The sequence below is a fragment of the Ciona robusta genome, chromosome 1, assembly GCF_009617815.1.
Source record: "Ciona robusta chromosome 1, ASM961781v2".
NCBI lineage: Eukaryota > Metazoa > Chordata > Ascidiacea > Phlebobranchia > Cionidae > Ciona > Ciona robusta.
In genome coordinates this window covers 4,437,881-4,459,304 of record NC_143235.1, presented here as the reverse complement: position 1 = coordinate 4,459,304, position 21,424 = coordinate 4,437,881, and the positions used below count along the sequence as shown (strand labels likewise).

At 31.5% G+C, this 21,424-nt stretch overlaps 1 protein-coding gene across 4 annotated transcripts; it reads right to left on the bottom strand.

Moving 5' to 3' along the window:
* Positions 1–7: 7 nt before the first annotated feature.
* LOC149741636 (attractin-like protein 1) lies at positions 8–21,298 on the bottom strand. Of its 4 annotated transcripts, none has more exons than XM_089893831.1 (29): positions 20,098–21,295; positions 19,484–19,587; positions 18,971–19,057; positions 18,460–18,573; positions 17,963–18,079; positions 17,570–17,625; positions 16,796–16,955; positions 16,306–16,402; positions 15,924–16,173; positions 15,275–15,440; positions 14,658–14,797; positions 13,794–13,875; positions 13,093–13,157; positions 12,684–12,773; positions 12,348–12,463; positions 11,383–11,500; positions 10,810–10,995; positions 9,792–9,962; positions 8,805–8,948; positions 7,445–7,535; positions 6,950–7,002; positions 6,190–6,272; positions 5,660–5,735; positions 5,198–5,352; positions 4,280–4,356; positions 3,277–3,355; positions 2,636–2,728; positions 1,955–2,037; positions 8–1,507 (listed from the first exon to the last, which is right to left on the bottom strand). In XM_089893831.1, the coding sequence occupies exons 1-29, from the start codon at positions 20,176–20,178 to the stop codon at positions 1,288–1,290; spliced, it is 3,354 nt and encodes a 1,117-aa protein (XP_089749957.1). In that variant the 5' UTR covers positions 20,179–21,295; the 3' UTR covers positions 8–1,287. The 4 variants fall into 4 exon arrangements, 3 of the variants coding, with proteins under 3 accessions (XP_089749957.1, XP_089749956.1, XP_089749958.1); XM_089893830.1 differs by having other exon boundaries at positions 16,796–16,958; positions 20,098–21,293; XM_089893832.1 differs by lacking the exon at positions 18,460–18,573 and having other exon boundaries at positions 16,796–16,958; positions 20,098–21,298.
* Between the last annotated feature and the right edge of the window lie 126 nt (positions 21,299–21,424).

Here is a 21,424-nt window from a genome sequence, read left to right as displayed (position 1 = left end):
AAATTACCTACAGGAAATGCAGAATTATAAATTTACAGCAGAATATGAAAATAAACAAGGAAATAAATAAGTTTTAATCATACAAAATAAATTGAACAAAGGGAACTTAAACAACACCAGCGCTGCAAAGTAACACACTTTTATAAGGGATACATCAACCATTACCCACAAAGTAACATACATGGTTACTTGTAAGCTGGCACGAGGTGTATGAAACAGAACTTCCGTGTTAAAAGGACTATCGTTTTCCGACCACACGAAGATAAAGTAAGTTACATTCACATTCAGGGTGTATGAAACAAAACACCCATGTTATAATGACTGTCGTTTTTCTGCCACGCGAAGATAAAGTAAGTTACATTTACATTCAAATATAAGTAATACTAGTTAACTCTAAAAGTACAGCATACATGAAATAATATGAAATGGTGAGTAAACACTAAACAGGCTCACAAAATGGAACAAACAATTTTATAAACAATTGCATATAAATTTTAAAACATGCGAAAATATTTTAATAAAACATAACTATATGAGTATACAAAATTTATTAAAAAGTTACAGAATTTATTATTAAGGCACTTATTACTAAATTAATAAAAATGCTTAGATTTCAACTTAATATATTCAGTTAGTTTTAAAAGTTTGGTTGATGCTTTGGAAATTAAAACTTAAACATAGCAAAAGTATAATTCAGGGACGTGCAACCTTTATTACAGGAGGGCAAGGTTAAATTACTGGTTGAAAACGCGGTCGTACTTTATTTAATATAGGCTTGCATGGACCAATAATAGTTTCTTTTTGTCTTTGATCTTATGATTTTAAAGAGGGTTATCTCCTTGCAGAAATATCAAGTTTGGACGCAATAATTTCGAAAGAAAAACTGCTATATTAATGTATTGCCAAATATATTAATGTATTGAACTTATAATATTAAAAGGGGTTATCCCCTTTTCGGATGCAGAAATTTCTGAAGAAAACTACTATATAAATTTAAAAAATATATGCAGCTGACTTCATGGGCTGCAGAACTTTCTTTGCGGGTCGTATTTGGCCCACATGCTACAGGTTCCACATCCCTGGGATAATGTATTAATAAAAAGCATTTAAAATTTCAATATTTTTATAATTTCGTAAAACAAAATGAAAATTTCGTAAAACAAAATGAAAATTTCGTAAAACAAAATGAAAATTTCGTAAAACAAAATGAAAATTTCGTAATACAAATATGAAAACAATATGAAAGATTCAATATTTTTATAATTTCGTAAAACAATATGACCGTTTTTAATCAGCCAGTTCCAGTTGCAAAACTGGGTTGTCGAATCCTGATCTATCTCTGGGTGACCGGGTGATGGTTACTACTGATCGGGCTGAGTTGACGAAGGAGTTGAATTTTGATTCTTTGTGATTAGTTGATTGTGGAAATGCAGATGGTATACTGCCTGTTGTTGTTCCAATGCAGCTTCCAAACGCAAAGTAATGCGAGGACTCTTCAGACGGATTGCTAAATATGCATAAATGTTAAGAAAGTGTGAACAAATGAAGGTCACTTATTTAGGAACTGCAGAAATTAAATCACTGCTGTTCTGTTTGTTTGGCGCCAGGGCAAAGTGCTTAGCACGCATGTCTCCAACCCAGAGGTAATGGATTCAAGGCTCGTCGCTGCTACCATTTGAGTATATGAGTCTTTAGGCTGACACTTAACAGGGATTGCTTTAACCCAGCAGTAACTAATGGTTGTCCAAATTGTCAGCCACACATTAAAAAAATCCCCCCTTAACAATCCCCTACAAAGTAATGTACTTAGTAAAAGCTGGCATGAGGTGTGTGAAACAAAACAACCGTGCTATAACGACTGTCGTCTATGCCGAGATCCTAGAAGGCAAATGCTCACGGCTCCACACAATGAATATTTAAATATTGAAAAAACTTTTACATTTAATTTTCTTACTTTGTTTCACTTGGTAGAAACAAGACAGTGGTAAAAACTGAAGCTTCACCATCAGAGCAAGGTTCTTCACAAATAACATCCAACTAGATTTCAAAAAAATAATACATGCAATACAAATTTAAACTAAACGCAATTCCTTATGAAATGAAGCTTTTCAGACAGATGGTTTAAACATCATATTATTAGTTTTAAATGAGTTTATAGTAGGGTGGGGGAAGATAGAACCCCCTTTTATCATATTTTTTCGTCCCATTTGGTAGCAAACAAAGAATGTTCAAAGAATTTTAAAACCCATCCCCACGACTCATATAGACTGTTGTTAATTGTTTAAAACACGATCAGGATATTTGGTGTGTTAAAGGTGTCCTGCCTTTGACCTACTGTATATACATATTTTTATTATCGGTGAATGCATGGGTTGAATAGTCACTCATTTTAAAAGTAACTGTAATAAGTTCTGTGAATCTAACGCTAATATAACTGATCCCTTAGGACAATTCTTGTAAGGAAAAACAGTCAGCATCGAGTGATACGAAATAAAGAACAGACAAAAACAAATTACAACAAATTGTATTATGTGAGTTAAAATACAATAAAAAATAATTATGTAAGAAATACATTTGCCTAAAATGGCATCATTAATCATCTTATTCAAATAAAAGAGATTCTGTTTAAAAATACCTCATGAGATGAGTTATTATCAAGTTGATCAACACTGAAGTAAATGCAGCTGAATGGTCTGGCGGCAAGAGCTTCTAGATTCACTTCATGTGCCTAAGTTTGGAATGAATTTATTTAATATTGAGGCAAAACAGAATATGAAGTAAATGGGATTTTTGTCCAGCGCTGTGGCTCAGCAACATCAAGTGAACGCTACAAAGATAATAATGTTTCATAGGTATTTAGAAATAAGCATTAAAAAACACTTTTTGGAAAGAACTGTTTCAATGTAATAACAATAACGGTTTAAAATCAATGCAACTAAACTGAACAATTTTAGTTATGTAATCGCGCAAAAATTTATTGTCATTGCGATGCAAGAGAATATGACTGTGTTTTGTATTCAGATTAGGCAAACTTTGGGTTAATGCTACGACCTCCCAAGGAGTGCTTTGCCATAGGACCTTACCCACAAAGTAACATACTTAAAAACTTATAAGCTGGCACGAGGTGTATGAAGCCTAACACCTGTGTTTAACGACTTTCGTTTTTCGACCACACAAAGATAAAGTAAGTTACTTTTATATAGTATAGATATCTTTATAAAAGTACTTTTATATATAGTACAAATATGAGTGCAAATACAGAACAACACAACATACCCTTCTTCTTCTTCTTGACATAATTATCTTGTTAGCTTTATATATAATTGAAGTGATCAACACAAGTGAGGTAAAACATCTTTAAAATTAAATATTTAGTTAGATATAGAAAATCGTTAAGTTATTGAAGTGTTAATTGATTTAAATGGTGTAAACTTTTAAGTATTCAAAATTTATAAAATTAAATTGTAGTTAAATACATGAAATTGTTATTAAAATACAAGTTACTACTAGAAAAATTTATTTAGAGTTGTTAGATATAACATAGGCATCAAACTAGACAATCTTACAATGATCTTATTATGTAAAAGTAATATTATGAACAAAATTTCAGAAAAAAAACATAAGCAAAAGCTTATGTGATAGTGCATACACAAAAAAAGACACAGAAATATTTATATCAATATCACTATTTAAACACCAAATATTTTACATATGCATATTAAGTAAAAACTACTCCATGCAAATTATGAATAAGCAAGCACTTTTTGCAGATAGCAGCTATCCCACTGTAAAGACTGGGGTGGATATGCCATGCAAAAAATCTGGCAATATAAACCTTGTCGTTTCGATTTGTTTATCTCAACAATTATTTTGAATTACCTCACAACAACGGCTGTCGCGAAAGGTAAACAAATATAATCGACAGAAAAAATTAAATTATTACTTTTTAAATTATGTGTGCCTATTTTACAGTCACAGATGGAAATAAATGGAGTTTTTGCAGCAATGAAACAGAGCACAAATTTGCCTTTATGTTATGTATAACAATTAGACATTTGAATGAACCTTAAATTACCAATATCAAATCTTTACACCTGAACTTTTTACAAAATGTCCCAATGTTATTTCAATATATAATTAAATAATAAACCAATTTCTTAACCGAATTTAGCTGTGATAAGAAATTTAAAAAACGATTTCAATAAAATTTATTTTGTTTGATTGGTTTTGTGGAAATTATAAATTAACTTCATCATCTGGATGAACTAAGTCAACTTACAATAGAAAGATGGCAATAAGTAGACCAATACTCGTGCTATTTTGTATTACTGACGCTTTTAATAAGAGAGCTGCATCCTGTATTAAGACACAACTAAAACTACCAGGTATAGTCATAAAAAAGTCATAAAAACAGTAGTAAACCATTGTTAAATACAATATTTAGCTTCTTAAACTGGTAAATTGAGCCTTTTAAACAAGTTTTTGGAAATTATGTATCAATTTTTCGCTATCACTACTTTGTTACATTTCTAATACATGTTTGTGGGTTATTAAATTGTTCATGTATTTATGGTAGGTACTCATGGGTAGCCTGATTTTTTCCAGGGTATGCACGCATACCTTGCATACCCATGTTAAGCGCCTATGGTTGTGAATACAAGTTTTCTTTTATTAAGTCAAGAGTGGAGTAGTTTTGTATACAATCCTACCTTTAACTCAAGTTTGGTATTTATTCATAGGTCTAATTTATCAAAATTAATCACTGTTTCCAGTTTTGACATGGCATTCCTACTATTACTGCTTATATAGGTTAATGTATCTGTAAATTTTCAAGTAATAATGTAAACTGGTATATAGTAGGGTGGGGGAAGATAGGACACCTTTAGCACATAATATCCAAATATTCTTATCGTGTTTTAAACAATTAACAACAGCTATGGAAGTCATGAGGATGCAGTTTTATAATTTTTTGAATGTTCTTTGTTTACTACCAAATAGGACAAGAAAATAGATTGAAAAGATGCCCCATCTTCCCCTACCCTACTATATAAAACATTTTTGTAAATGACTAATTTAAACCTTATGATTAAATTTTTGTAGAATAGTTATAGATAGCAAGTATTCATCTTGCCTAAAATATAAACTCTAAAAAACTATATAAAAAAACTTTTAAAGAACTAATGTAAAAAGTACTTACTGGCATATTTTGTAGATGCTGTATGTCAGATAAATATATTCTCACGCATCTTAGATCATTGTGGTTGCCAAAGTGAAATTCTTTCTGTGGAAACCTCACTGAAGCTGAGCTTACATTGGAGAACGAGGCAACTATTGTTTCGTTTTCATAGGAGGCTAATTTAGAATAACTTATTTTAGAATGCTGTTGTCATTAATTAAGTTTGAATGTAATGAATGTAACTTACTTTATCCTCGCATGGCCGAAAACGACTAAACACGGGTGTTGTGTTTCATACACTTCGTGCCAGCTTACAAGTTACCAATATGTTACTTTATGGGTGATTATTTTTAGGAGGATTTTTTTTTCAAAATACAAAGCACTTTTCATTCTTTAAAAGAAACACCAATAAAAACAGTGCCAAATACTGAATTAGTCATAAAAATATTTTAAAACTAACATCTAGTTGTAGGTATAGCTTACTTGTTGTGTTGGTTGTCATGGTAATATTAATTGGTTGACCATATATGGTTTCAACGTTCACAGTAATGTCATAGCTCTGAAAATTTAAAATTTAGAACGAATACTTAGTTTAAAAGGACAATCAGAGTATTAAATAAAGACTGTAGTAAGATAAATTTGGTTATGTATTTACCTGCAAAGTTCTTCATTAAGGGAAGACCAAAATGAAAAGAAGAAGTAAGAAAAAAATTTAAAAATTAAAATAAATAGTTGGTTAGAAAATCAGAGTATTAAATAAAGAATGTAGTAAGATAAATTTGGTTAAGTATTTTAATTGTAAAATTGTTTATCAGCTAAAGATCAAATCAACTACATCAAAAAATTTCTGTAATAAAATCAACGATGTCAAAAATTCTGGGTCAAAATTAACTATATCAAAAATCGGTGGTGTTTAATTGTACTTTCGGGGGTGTTTTAGATGGGTGTTGTTTAATTTTCAGCTAAGTTTTGATGGTTAGATTTGCTGTAAAAGTTGTGTTTTTGTAACTTACCAAGGTTGGACAACACACTAAGTTGAACTTTGAGTCTTCGTACGAGATGGGGAACGAATATTCCACCAACACTTTCATTTCAACTATGTGTTAAAATATGTAATTGTATATTTTTGTCCTTGTGTATAGTATACTGTGTATGGACAAACAAAAGAAAAATTATGTCGTTATGTATAGTATACTGGATAAACATGGATAAACAAAAAAATACCTGTCCTTATTGATTGAATACCTAATTTTAACTTACATTGCAAAAAAAAACAATGAATACACATTATCTAATATCACAATTTGAACTTAAAAAAATAATGTTTTTTACAACTTTTTTTTAACTTTAATATACCATTGCAAAAAAAAACAAGAAAATCACATTATATAATTATTATAATACAAGTGTAAATGGGCTATTTTAATTTAAACCTGAATATACATGAATTTTACATTTGCATTTTGGAATCAATGCATGTGATTTAAATGGTAATGCTTGTCTTTGCTGCTGTATATTTAAATTCAGACATGTGTAAAACAGTGGGAAAAGCAGTTATAGCAGGGTAGGGAAAGATGGGACACCTTTTCATTTTATTTTCTTGTTCCATTTGGTAGTAAATAAAGAAAATTCAAAGAATTATAAAACCATATTCTTACCACTCCTATAGACGGTTGTTAAATGTTTAAAACACTATCAGGGTATTGAGATATTATGTGCTAAAGGTGTACCATCTTACCCCACATGAGTATATATTATAGACGCACAACTTACAAAAGCAAGTATCATTTTGTGCATCTCCTTGGTAGCCACTAATAGAACCACACCTGAAAAACAATAAATTTATATTGATATAAATTGTGTTAAAAACCGTTTGATAATATTCAATGTGCATAACTACAATGCTTCTTTATCTTTTTTGCAGCATTCTAAATATTAAGTTCGGCAATGTGGCAGTTGGCTAGGGCGCTTGCCTATTACCCAGAGCCAGACGTAATAGGTTCAAGACTCGTTGCTGCTACCATTGTGGCCATATGTGTCCTTGGGCAAGACACTTATCGACAATTGCTCAAACCCAGCGGTTACTAATCAATTTTACAAATTATCCGCCAAACATACAAAAATCACCCACAAAGTAAGGAATATGGCAACTCGTAAGCTGGTAAGAGGTGTATGAAACAGATCACCCGTGTTTAACAACTATTGTATTCCAGCCACGTAAGGATAAAGTAAGTTACATTCATTCATTATATATTTAGAATTTCTTACCTTTCACAGTTAGAACCAACTACTCCTTTAACATTACACACACATTCACCATCTGACTCACATTCTTCAGCATGACCATTGCATTCACAAGCTGCAAAATATGGGGAGTATTATGTATGTAAAAAAATAATATGGGGAGATGAGATGTGTGTAAGAAACAGTTTATGAGATGTATAAGAAACAGTTTATGAGATGTATAAGAAACAGTTTATGAGATGTATAAGAAACAGTTTATGAGATGTATAAGAAATAGTTTATGAGATGTATAAGAAACAGTTTATGAGATGTATAAGAAACAGTTTATGAGATGTATAAGAAATAGTTTATGAGATGTATAAGAAACAGTTTATGAGACGTTTGGAGCAGTAGCACAGTTTGTTAGGGCGCCTGCCTCTAACCCAGAGGTAATGGGTTCAAGGCTCGTCGTTGCTACCATTGTGAGCGTATGAGTCCTTGGGCAAGACACTTAACTGCAATTGCTCCAACCCAGTGGTCACTAATAGGTTGTCCAAGTTATCAGCCACACAAAAATTTAAAAAATCCCAAAAAATAATCACACACAAAGTAACATACATAGTAACTCGTAAGCTGGCACGAGGTGTACATCTGTGTTATAACGACTGTTGTTTTCCGGCCACGCAAGGATAAAGCAAGTTACATTTATTCATGTGTATAAAAAACATAAGCTTAAAGATAGAGTAAGCTTAAATAGTGATAGTGAAAACTTTAATCGTATAACAGTGAGTGTTTTTTTCCCATGTGTTTTGCATGTGCTTTATAGTTTTTTTAGGCATGAAAAAATCCATTTTATGTCATTTAAAAAAGAAATCCTAAAAAATGGAATAATGCTCAACTTCTTGAATACCTAATTCTGCTGTCTACACAAATACTGCAGCAAAAAAAATGGTTATGTGTAACTTTTATATTAATTAGTGATACTTTTGTACACAGCTGCAGTTTTATTGCCCAATTCTTATGTTTGTATGAAGGTGTTTATAAAGCACTGTATTTTCGTCACAGCCAAAAAAGGAAGAAACAATTTCGATTTTTAACACAGTATATATCCAGGGAGGCATAAATTAGTGACAATTTAGATTTTACAGAGTGTCAATGTATGCAGAAACGATCAATATATGCAGAAAATGATTAAGACATGCAGAAAAGTATTAATGAATGTAACTTACTTTATCCTCACATGGCTGAAAAGCGATAGTTGTTATAACAAGGGTGTTCATACACCTCTTGCCAGCTTATGAGTTACCATGTATGTTACTTTGTGGGTGATTGTTTTTAAATATGCAGAAAACGATCAATATATGCAGAAAAAATTTATACAAGCAGAAACATAACATGAACCAACCTGTGCAGTTTCTGCCATTAGAGGGGTCACCATAATAGAGCCCATCACATAAACTGCACTTGGAGCCACTCGTACCACCCGTGCATTCAGTGCAAACATCTGGTTGGTCGGGACTACATGTGCTGTGACCGTTACATTGACAAGCTATGAAAGGTTTTTTTTTATTGAAAGTTGTATTTTAAGTAAGTAAAATTTAACTGTTAGAAAGCACGTGATTGAGAAACAAGAAAAAAAAACATTTTTTTTTAAATAATATTTTTGTCTCTAAATCATGTTTTGGGCACTGCTGTGGCAGTTGTTTTTAATTTTTATTTTTTTTTAATATGATATATATTTTTGTCTGTAAATAACGTTTTTGGCACTAAGCAAAACAGATTTTGTTATTGTGAAAAACAACACTTTTAGGCATTGTATGTATGCCTAGACTGCCTCTATGGTGTAAGAAAACAAAACATGTTTTCTGCTGTATATTAGTATCTTGAATATTGGTGCATTTAAAGTACATGAAATACAAACACATATTGGTGATTGAGAAATACATAGGGAACTATGTATTAATAAGGAATTATAATTAATAGATTTCTAACTGTGCGATTTAGTACAGCTATTTAAAATCGCAAAACCTATTAAAAGAGTTTGGCATTACCGAAGCACAGCTGGGTTTTTTCTCAAACTTACACATAAGTATGGTACTGTGGGGTAAGATAGGACACCGCTAGAACATAATATCTAAATATCCTGATCGTGTTTTAAACAAATAAAAACGGTCTATAACAGTCGTGAGGATACGGTTTTATAATTCTTTGAATGTTTTTTGTTTATAACCAAATGGGACAAGAAAATAGAATAAAAAGGTGTCCCGAATCCTTAATATCAGGATATTTGGATATTATGTACAAAAATGTCCCATCTTACCCCACAGTACTATATGTCCCATTTTACCCCACAATACTATATAATCTTCTTTTACCCTGCTGTAGCAATCACCTGGACAATCTAAAAAATGCCAATTATCACTCGACAAAGATGCGTCAATTGGTCCGATAGTTGACCCACTTAAACAAGACCCATAACCATTGTTCCCACCAAGGTCCTGCCAACCACAACCATCGTCTTGGAAACAATCGTCACATGATTGATATTTTGTACATGGATCATCTAAATTAAAAGATAATATTTAAATTTCTTTTTATTGAACTCAACTTACCAGTTGTGTAGTTTTTGAAAGCTTTTTTGGGTATGAATGAATGTAACTTACTTTATCCTTGCAGGGATGGAAACCAACAGCCGTTATAAAGGTTTTCTGTTTCATAAACCTCGTGCCAGCTTCCAAGTTACCAAGTATGTTACTTTGTGGGTAATTATTTTTTGGAAGGAGAATTTTTTTTATTTTTGTATGTGTGGCTGATAATTTGGACAACCCATTAGTGACCACTGGAGTGGAGCAAATGCCGCTAAATGTCTTGCCCAAAGACACATACGCCAACAATGGTAGTAGCAAAGAGCCTTGAACCCATTACCTCTGGTTTAGAGGCAGGCGTGCTAACCAACTAGGCTATGGCACAAGTAATATTAAATTACTGACAGGACTTTAAATACAGCATTGCTTTGATTATCTGGTGTAGCTTGGAAATATATATTAAACAAACTGATTACCGAAAAAAAAGTAAAAAAATCTAGTTGGTAAAATATTGATATCAATTTAATCAAGAACACTAACGGGTGAAATGTGCAGACCAATACACAGATTACAATGTAACAGGTGAGTGAGGATTAAATTAAGAGCTATAAAGCTTGGTCTAAATTTGGGAGTTATAAAACCCAAGTTTTCCTATGTTTACATATACATTTTTTTGGATTTTAAAGAATAAACAGAAAAATATAATTTAAAGAATAAAGGAAAATATAATTAATTGTTGCACAGCTTATTAAGAACACTATATTTTTTAATAAACTTTTAAAGAAATAAAGAAATAAATAAAGAAATTGCAGCTACAACACATACCTTTGCATTGGCTTGTGGTAGTGATGAAATGTGTGCATGTCCCATATGGAAAATATATATTAGAAGTTCCATGTGGAATACATGTGTTAGTTGTATCACACCACTGGCATCTTTGTGAGTCACTACATTCCATGCAAGAGGCAAAACTTTCACAAGGCGTCAAGCAATCCGTGGTGGTTGTATTGTCTGGGTAATGTTGTATTACGAATTATTATACAGCTATTTATCCGTGTACAAGATTTAAAAAAAAATTTTTAACTTTTTTTAAATGAATTTTTTTTGACAATTTTTTTTTACCCTAAAAAATACGATTGTTAAACACAGGTGTTATGTTTTTTACACATTGTGCCAGCCTACGAGTTACCATGTATGTTACTTTGCGAGTGATTATTTTTTGGGGATATTTTTTTATGTGTGGCTGATAATTTGGACAACCCATCAGTGACCACTGGGTTGGAGCAATATTGGTTCAATTTCCAGGGATAGCGTTTAAAAATAGATAGCATTAATTTACATAGAAAATAAAAAGATTTATTGATACATATAGTCATGCATTACAAAAATATTCCAAACCTATTTTAACTCGACAATTATTTCCCTGCCATGAACAACCAACTTCATTACATAACGAACATTCTTTTAGTCCGGAACAAAATTCTTCCTCCACATTACAGGAAGTAAGGTTGGTGAGCTAAAATTGAAGAAAGTATTTTTAACTTTTAATTAAACTAAAATAGTGATGCATTGATGTAATGGTAGTTAGGTTTAAATCAGTGGTTCTCAAACTTTTTTATGCTTTACCCTTTTAACAAAGATGCTTATCAGATTTACCCCTAATATGTAATATTGCGTTTATTTATTGAAAAGCGAAAAAAACTAATTACATCAATTATATTTAATGCGACGAATGCGCTTGCTTTTTAGCACCGAGTTGTTCAATGTCTGGTAAAGTACTACAATTTGCACAATTTTCCTGTCCCGTCAACTGATTTGATAAGTAGCTCATTTACCCTCTAAATACGTGAAATTTACCCCAAGGGGTAAATTTACCCCAGTTTAAGAAACACCGGTTTAATTGTATAAGCTGTGTCGCTAACCATTAAAAAGACCAAAAATTAAGTATCTGATTTTATTCCAATTAAGTTAACTAAGCTGTAACATAGTTAAGTAATAGTTAATATACAATAGTTCAGGTTCACGGTATGAGAATAACCTAGAAGTCTACAAAACACGTATTCTGAACATGCCCGCTAGAATGAAAGGTCAGACAAGAGACGAATGAAAGACAGATGACGTAGGAAGAAGGCGCAGCGATATAGAAACAATATAAAAACACGGCATGAATTCATTTAGTAATGGATACCCTCTTATGCAATAAGTGAATACACGATCGCGAAATTGTCCACTAACTGTCATAATAACTGTCAGTTTATTAATATTTTTAATTTAGGCAATACAATTTCACTTTGTTATTATGACAAAAAGACACACTTATGATATAGAAGAAATAAATGCCGAAAAAAGTGAATAAAACTTACGCAGCTGGAATTTTTGGTAAAAGTGCAAGCCCCGAAATCAAAACAGCAATCGCAAATGGTGGAGAAGCAATCTGTGCAAGTGGCGGCTGCATTGCAAATGCTCACACAATCCACGTCTAAATTGTACATATAAATTATAAAATGTAAAATATAATTATAACGTGGCGGCCCGTCATGTGTACGTTCGCCGAAGCGTACACGAGTGCCTTTTTCCTACCGTTATCTACTGTATAAATACCGCGTCTCGTGTTCATTCGTCCTCTTAGTTTACGGCTCGCAATAAAACATAATGCAACCGCTACAATAAAATAATAAATTATCGTAAAAAAATCTTACTGTGAATGCAGTTGTGGCCATCAAAGTCACAAACTTTGGATGTTTCACACTGAGTTATGTTCAAATTGGTACAAATCTCGTCAGAATTTGCTAAAAATAAAATTACTTAATGTAAAATTAGTGAAAAAATTAATCAATATGTAACTACAATCTAGTATAAGGCCCTGGAACCCTTTATAGTCATAACATTTAGATTTTCTGTGTTTGTTTCAAATTATACAATATAATACTAAAACTTTTTCATCATGTTATTGAATAAATAAATGTAGCTTTATCCTCACATAGCCAGAAAACGACACTTGTGTTTTTTGTTTTTTTTCTTGATAAGACAATAAGTGAAATTTCAAGGTACACAGTTTTAAAACCCATGGTTTTATACCCACTGTCTATTGAATAGTTTACCACTTACCAACTTGCAATGTTATTATTTCATTTCTCATTGTTCCATCATAACCACCATAAACTGCCATTGTTCTACAATAAATATATATATATATATATTACCTATCATAATATAACTTAAAAAAAATAAATAAAAAATAACGCAAAGAATATTTTCTTTATGTGATTTTCTATATAAAGTATTAACTATTTAACAACACTGCTTGAATGATATTTTGGCCAAAGATGTGTTTATGTAACTTCTTACTTTATCCTCACGTGGCCAGAAAACGTCAGCTGATAAACACAGGTGTCTGTTTCATACACCTCGTGCCAGCTTACGAGTTACCATGTATGTTACTTTGTGGGTGGTTGTTATTTTTGAGGATTTTTTTTCATTTTTTTTATGTGTGGCTGGTAATTTGAACAACCTATTAGTGACCACTGGGTTGGAGAAATTGCTGTTGTGTCTTGCCCAAGGACACATACGCCCACAATGATAGCAGCGAAAAGCATTGAACCTATCACCTCTGGGCTATAGAAAGGGACGCTAACCAACTGCGCTACTGCAGTGGTCAAATAATAAGTTACAGGAAATAGGTAGTACCAAACAAAAATGGTTACTGCAAAACCTAAAGCATTTTTTTCAAATCATGGTATTTGGAATTACGTTAATTAAAAATTACTCAACTGTAGGCTTATAAACTGTCATAATACCCTTGATTTTACCTGTTACCATATCCATATGCACTGTGTCCAAATCTTGCACTGGCTAACTCATTTTCTTCAACATTTGACCAAATCTTGTCATCTGAATAATTTTTTTTAAAACAACAGATATCATAAAACACTGTTTTGTTTAACCTCTTGCCCACTTACTAGTCAACCATATGTGACTGTGAATAATTACCTATTTTTGGCATAGCGCTTCAATTTAGATAAACTATTAGTAACCACTGCTTTGAAGAATGTAACTTACTTACCCTCGCGTGGCCATAGAGCGACAGTTGTTAAACACGGCACACAGGTGCTCTGTTTCATACACCTCGTGCCAGCTTACGAGTTACCAGGTATGTTACAATTAGAGTAAATGGTTTTCAGGATTTTTTTTATGTGTGGCTGATAATTCGGCAACCCATTAGTGACCACTGGTTTGGAGCAATTAGCGTTTTGTATCTTGCCCACAATGTTAGAAGCATTGTGCCTCTAATCCAGTAACCCCTAGTTTAAAAAAACAGTTCTGAACAGTGTATTACAATACAAAGAATAAAAAAATGTGTGATACCTAAGCATATATGGAGACTGCTAATAAATTATTTTAAAAATATTTTGTGTTGACCGTTGAGTTAATTCAAAATAGTAAAAAAAAAACTTTCATAGTAACAGTATAATATATAGTGAGGTGGGGGGAGATGGGACACCTTTAGCATAATATTTAAGTATCCTAATCGTGTTTTAAACGATTAACAACATTCTTTGAGAGTTGTGAGGATACGGTTTTATAATTCTTTAAATTCTTGGTTTACTACCAAATTGGATGAGAAAATGGAATAAAAACGTGTCCCATCTTCCCCCATCCTACTATATACTTACCAATGCTGTATCTCACTGTAGTGAGCTTTGAACATTGACAGTGGGCAGCATCTGATAAACCTCCATAAACATAAAGTGAACGTCCCAACATTACCATAGAATGCAAGTAACGTACTTGTGGTGAATGCGGTAATATTGTCCTGAAATTATTTTTTCAAGATTAAAATGATTCATGATTATATAAAACAAAGTAAAGTGGTTTACAGTGGCTATCCTATGCTTTAATTCCAAAAAATAAATTTAAGTTTTTATTTTTCCGTTTGACAGAAATTATTTTTTGTAGGCTATATATATATTTATGTAGTTAAGTGGGGTAATATAGAAAAAGAAAACTTTTATATGTGTTTTTAAAAACGACTTAGAACAAAAGTAAGAACAAAAAAAGCTAAATAAATATAATTGTTAACTACAAAAATTGATTGCGATAAAATGATTTTGAGCAAGATAGGAAAGTTGTACTTTTTTACTCAATTAGGTTCCCTATTGTTTTTATTACCTCACTTGACTGTATCTACATTTTTGATAGAATAAACATTACTATGTATATATTCACACAATCTACTCTAGTCCAAATTTAATATTATATAAATCCTAAAAGTCAAATTGAAACCACGTACCATAGCATTGCATCAGCATTATATACATACAGATGATAATAAATGTTGTCATTCGATCCACCATGCACATAAACATTGTTTGTATTCTGATCATGTACTGATGTATGGCCATATCTACCAATGGGCATTGCACCCATTGTTGTTACTTTGCTCCACAGGTTTTTCACTAAAAATACAAAAAAATGGCATAAATATTGGTCTATATCTAACTACAAAAAAGTGTGAGGCCCAATTTCATTTGTTTTACTTATTTAATTTTTATTTTTATTTTATTTATTTTTTGATAAAGTACTTTTACTACAAGAACAGACAATAAACCTTATGGTTGTTTTTGTGATGAAGTAACTTATTATATTTAGGTATAACGAGCTAAAACAATGGATATCCACAAACAATTAATAATGATATAATACATCATAATAAACCTAAAGTAGTCACTAATGGGTTGTCCAAATCACCATATACAAGAAAAAAACTTTTAAAAAATCACCCACAAAGTAGCATACATGGCATACAACTCGTAAGCTGGCAGGAGGTGTATGAAACAGAACACTCGTGTAATAATGACTCTCCTTTTCCGGCCATGCGAGGATAAAGTAAAGTAAGTTACATTCCTGGCAAAAAAGGATAATCAAAAAATACAACTTACTGAAATCAAATTCAAAAACAAAAGGTGAGAATTTCCAGCCAGGATGGTATCCAAAAAACACCAACATAACATCTCGGCCGTTCTTTAACTTAACGCTATGTGCTGTATGACCTTTTAATCTTGGTATTTCAAAGTCGAAAGTTTTGTTTGCAATAATTTTTTTCCAAGTTGAATTTGTTGTGTTATACATCCACATTTCGTTGGTGATGATGTGGCTACTTAAGCTGCCACCGTAAATATACAAGTTCTCCTAGAAGTAAAAAAAAATATTAAGAGTCGTAATGAAAAAAACTAAACTATTTTAGACTGTTGCAATACATAGATTAATAATAAACACTTTAATATTAAATGTCTATTTTTAATAAACACCACTGTTACATACTTGCCAAACAACCATGGTGTGATCATATCTGGTACCAGGTGTGTTTGAAGTGTTGCCCATTGTTACTACATCCCATTCAAAACTTGTCATGTTCATTCTATAAATAACGGACAGGCATATATATATATATATATATATAGTAGGGTGGGAGAAGATGGGACACCTTTTTATTCTATTTTCTTAACTCATTTGGTAGTAAACAAAGAACATTCAAAGAATTATAAATCCGTATCCTCGCGACTCCAATAGACCGTTGGTAATTGTTTAAAAGACGATCAGGATATTTAGATATTATGTGCTAAAGGTGTCCCGTCTTCCCCCACACTACTATATAAAAAATATCAAACAGTTTCAGTATGGCTGCTGTTTCTCTGTCATATACGACACTATACAAATAATACAACGGTTCTAGTTAATCATTAATTTTCACAAAATAAAGCATAACAACATATTTTAAAACACAATTACGTAACTAGTAAATAAAATTCACCTCATAAAATCGTTTTGTTCTGATGCCAGGGTAAATAGGTATCCTCCATATATATATAACATGCCATTTAAAGACTGCAGGGCAGCTGAAGCTCTTCCTTGTTTAAGGAACTCTGGCCATTTATGTATACACCAGTTCTCTATGCAACTTGTGTTGTTTTCTGCTAATTTTGTTAATGTATATAAATGATTACAAATTGCATCCTTGAAATTTGATCCTTCTAAAATTAAATTGCTCAAAACAATACATGTCATATTTCAAGAAATACGAATGAAAAAAAATTGGTTTTAAAAATTACCTAAAAATTGTATTAATGTAACATTTAACTATATCTAATATATGTATAGTAGGGCGAGGGAAGCTGAGACACCTTTTCATTTTATTTTCTTGTCCTATTTGGTAGTAAACAAAGAACACTCAACAATTATTAAACCTTATTCTCACGAATCCCATGGACCGTTGTTAATTGTTTAAAACAGATCAGGATATTTGGATATTATGTGCTGAAGGTGTCCTGTTTTCCCCCACTCTACTATAAATATGTATATATTAAAACATACCAAGCAACTACTAAAGAGTATAGTTTACAAATTTAAGTAAAAAATGATATAAATATATATATATAATGTTTAATTTGAAAAAAAATTAACTTTTTATAAAAAATACCATCTTTGAAATTAATAATTTCAACGCTTAACATAAAACTTTCACTTGTTGAAATTTATTAAGAACAATGCTTAGTTTTTTGTTTTCTTTATTAGTTATAGTAATTACCTGGTTCATCACCACTTCCAACATCCCCTGGATCACTTGGTGGATAATCATCTAACCTTTAATTAGGGAGTAGATTTTAATAAACATATATATACAGTTTTTAATTAAAAATGCATATTTATAGAAATACAGACTTTTTCTAAAAATAAAACAAAATAATTTTTTATGCCTTTTTTTATTGCACAAATGCACAAAGTTTGCTTTTACCAAGAGTGAAATTTAGTACACAGCCAATTGTTTTATGTTGTTTTCTTTTTTTTAATCTATTACAGAGTTTTAAATACTGTATCAACTAAATTAATATAAATGTCTAATTGATGCATATCTGTGATTCTTTGTACAGTATAAGTTGTATAACCATATGAGAAAATAAAATGTAGGAATAAGACCTACCAGTAATATATGGTGTAACCTTTGTTAAGAAATGGCATGTCATCATTGTTGAACTGAAGGACAACTGAACCGGTGCTAGATACAACTGCTGGTAATTGAATTGGGTTCACAGCACCACTGCATGAAAGTAAAGCATCAGGTGAATGACATATGAATGAATGAATGAATGAATGAATGAATGAATGAATAAATGAATGAATGAATGAATGAATGAATGAATGAATGAATGAATGAATGAATGTAACTTACTTTATCCTCTATATAAGTCAAAATATGACATAAGATTATAGTGCTTATAAAAAATGCTTAAAGAGAATGAAATTTTAGAACAAAATTAAATATATATATATATATATATACACATATAGATAGGCTAATAGCGTCTATAATACAATTTCTATTAAGCACATTACGTTATTCAAAAATCTGCCATTGTTTTAAAAATTGAAATAGATAAAAACATTTAAAAATAATAAGAAATTTGTAAAAAAACTTACTGAAATGTTGCAAGAAATGGATCATGTACAGAGTAACCATCGTATACATTCAGAAAATCACAAGAACAAGAATTTTCAACGTAGACAAACTGAATGCAGATTGACTTGTTTGTGCTAAAATATATAAAAGTAAGGTGAAATGAATGAATAAATGTAACTTACTTTATCCTCGTGTGACCGGAAAACGACAGTCATTATAACACAGGTGTTCTGCTTTATACTTCATGCCAGCTTATGAGTTACCAAGTATGTTAGTTTGTGGGTAATTATTTTTTGGGAAATATTTTCATAATTTTTATATGTGCGGCTGTTAAATTGGACAACCCATTAGTGACCACTGGGTTGAAGCAATTGCCAGTAATTGTTTTGCACAAGGACACACACGCCCACAATGGTAGCAGCGAAGAGTATTGAACCTATTACCTCCGGGTTGGAGACATGCGCGCTAACCGATTTGTCGCCGCGCCAGACTTTATATTGGTATATGAAAATTAGGTACAGATAAGCTTACATATTCTTTGGTTGAATGATTCCCATGCAGTTACTGAAGTGTACCATGTCTGCACCACTTGATATTGTTCCACTGTTATCTGTTAAACTAAGAAAAATCTGTTAAACTAAGAAAATTTGTTCCACTGTTATCTGTTAAACTAAGAAAAATCTGTTAAACTAAGAAAATTTGTTCCACTGTTATCTGTTAAACTAAGAAAAAGTATTTAATTCAGAAGGTCAAACTTTTTTAACATGCACTAAAGTAAAATTGCTAAAGCAGAAAAAAAAACATTTTTTATTAATAAACCCCTCATTTTATACACTTTGGTTGTAATGGTTGTTATATCTTAACATCAGAAATAACTTAACTTAAAACAAAACTAAATGGCACTGCATTTTTAATTAATGCATTAACTTTCTTTTCAAATCATTTTATTTAAAATTTAACCCAATTAAAAAGATTTTTTTTTTGCGAAAAAGATGAAATAAAAGTAAAGGCTTTTCTAAACCTGCTATTCAACATTCAACTTACACGAATCGTCCAATGCATGATTCACACACTTCACCACTGAAGCCATCATTACACTGACATTTCCCGTCAACATAATGTCCATTTCCATTGCAGGAATTCGTATTCTTAATAAAAAGATTCAAATTATGTAAATGGCATTGTAACAAGGTAGTTATTACTTAATTCAGTTAATGCGATCGTAAAATTAAAGGAATCTTGAAGGTATAACTATGATTTTAAAGTAATTGACACCATGAATGCATTATGCATATAACTAACTTATCCTCGCGTGGCCGGAAAACGACAGTCATTAAACACAGGTGTTCTGTTTCATACAACTCGTGCCAGCTTAGGAGTTACCAAGTATGTTATTTTGTAGGGATTTTTTATGTGTGGCTGATAATTTGGACAACCTATTAATGACCGCTGGGTTGGAGCAATTACCGCAAAGTGTCTTGCCCAAGGACACATACGCCCACAATAGTTGCAGCGAAGAGCCTTGAACCCATTACCTCTAGGTTAGAGGCAAGTGCGCTAACCGAAGGCGCGGTCAGACACAGTTAAACAGTTTATGACATGTGTTGTTATGAATCGGGTATATATCAAGACAAGCAGAACACACATATTCAACGTACCTTGTTAAGAGCATACAGAGATTCAGCAATTATAATATATTGCATTAGAAGCACAAATATCTTAACAGCATTACCAAACATATTGCACTGTTGAAATTGGGCATAATTTAACTCAGGTAGTATACATAGTGTACTGTAGTAATGTAGTTTACGATTAGTTTAAATATTATTGACACTATTCCATTAAATTATGATTTAGACTATAGTATATGTCAGATTTCATTTTTTTCCACAATGATTTTTTATAAACTTTTTATGGGTTTTTATTGATAATGTATGGAGCATCATAGGGCAGTTCTAATTACAAACCACTAGTAGGCAGATTTTGCAACCAAATTTCCTAAAATTTAATATTTAAAAAAGAATATGACAGGGAAATGCGATATCTCTTATAAAAGAATGTTGGAGTATTTCCTTGGAAAAAAGATAACGAATGAGGTTTTAATAACTGCTGTTGCCCTGCCATGCTAGGGTAACTAATGGTTGTTACTCGCATCATGCGTGTAAACAGAAATATGGTGGAAGGATATAGTTTCACTTGTAACAGCCTAATCTTCTTTGAGTATTTTTACAGTTTTAGTCGGTAATAGCACCAGAAAGTATCCGAAATTATATTATAAATATGATTTAACAATATTGCACTAAAATGAGCTAATTCAAAGTTGATTATACCCACATAAACCGATTACCTTACCATGCAAAAAGGTTATAAGTAAGTAAGTTACATTAAACAACTTATTTATCATTGCAAATATTTTAATTAACATAAGTCTAAATTGTTTTTATAACATTGAAATGCCAACTGCTAAGTAATATGCTAGAAATATTTGTCTTGCAAGGCTCACTAGCACCAAAATATGAAATGATTTTAGGAAAACGAATTTTTCTTAAAACTAATTGTCAACATTACCAGTATCGAATATTAGAGCTTTTATAACCAGTCGGCAACTTGGCCACTACATATTCATGTAACTATTGACAAACTTCACTTTTATTTCGGTCTTTCAGCGATAAAAGTGTAAAAACTAAAAGTTAAGCGTACTAGCCACTGGTGGTTCCGCCAATATGGACTTTTCTCAAGCTTACATTGTTATGTAATTGTAAACAAACGGAATGCACGTGAGTTTACTGATGCGTGGCTTTAAAACAAAATAAAGGGAGCTCACGTGACTTGTCAGGAAGAGTAAAGAGGTTTTCAATGCGAAATATAAAATATTGGCGAAAAATGGAGATAAATATTTCTGTTATTTTATACTACAGTACAAATTAATTGGATAGTATAGTAGGGTGGGAAAAATGGGACATCTTTTCATCCTATTTTTTCGTC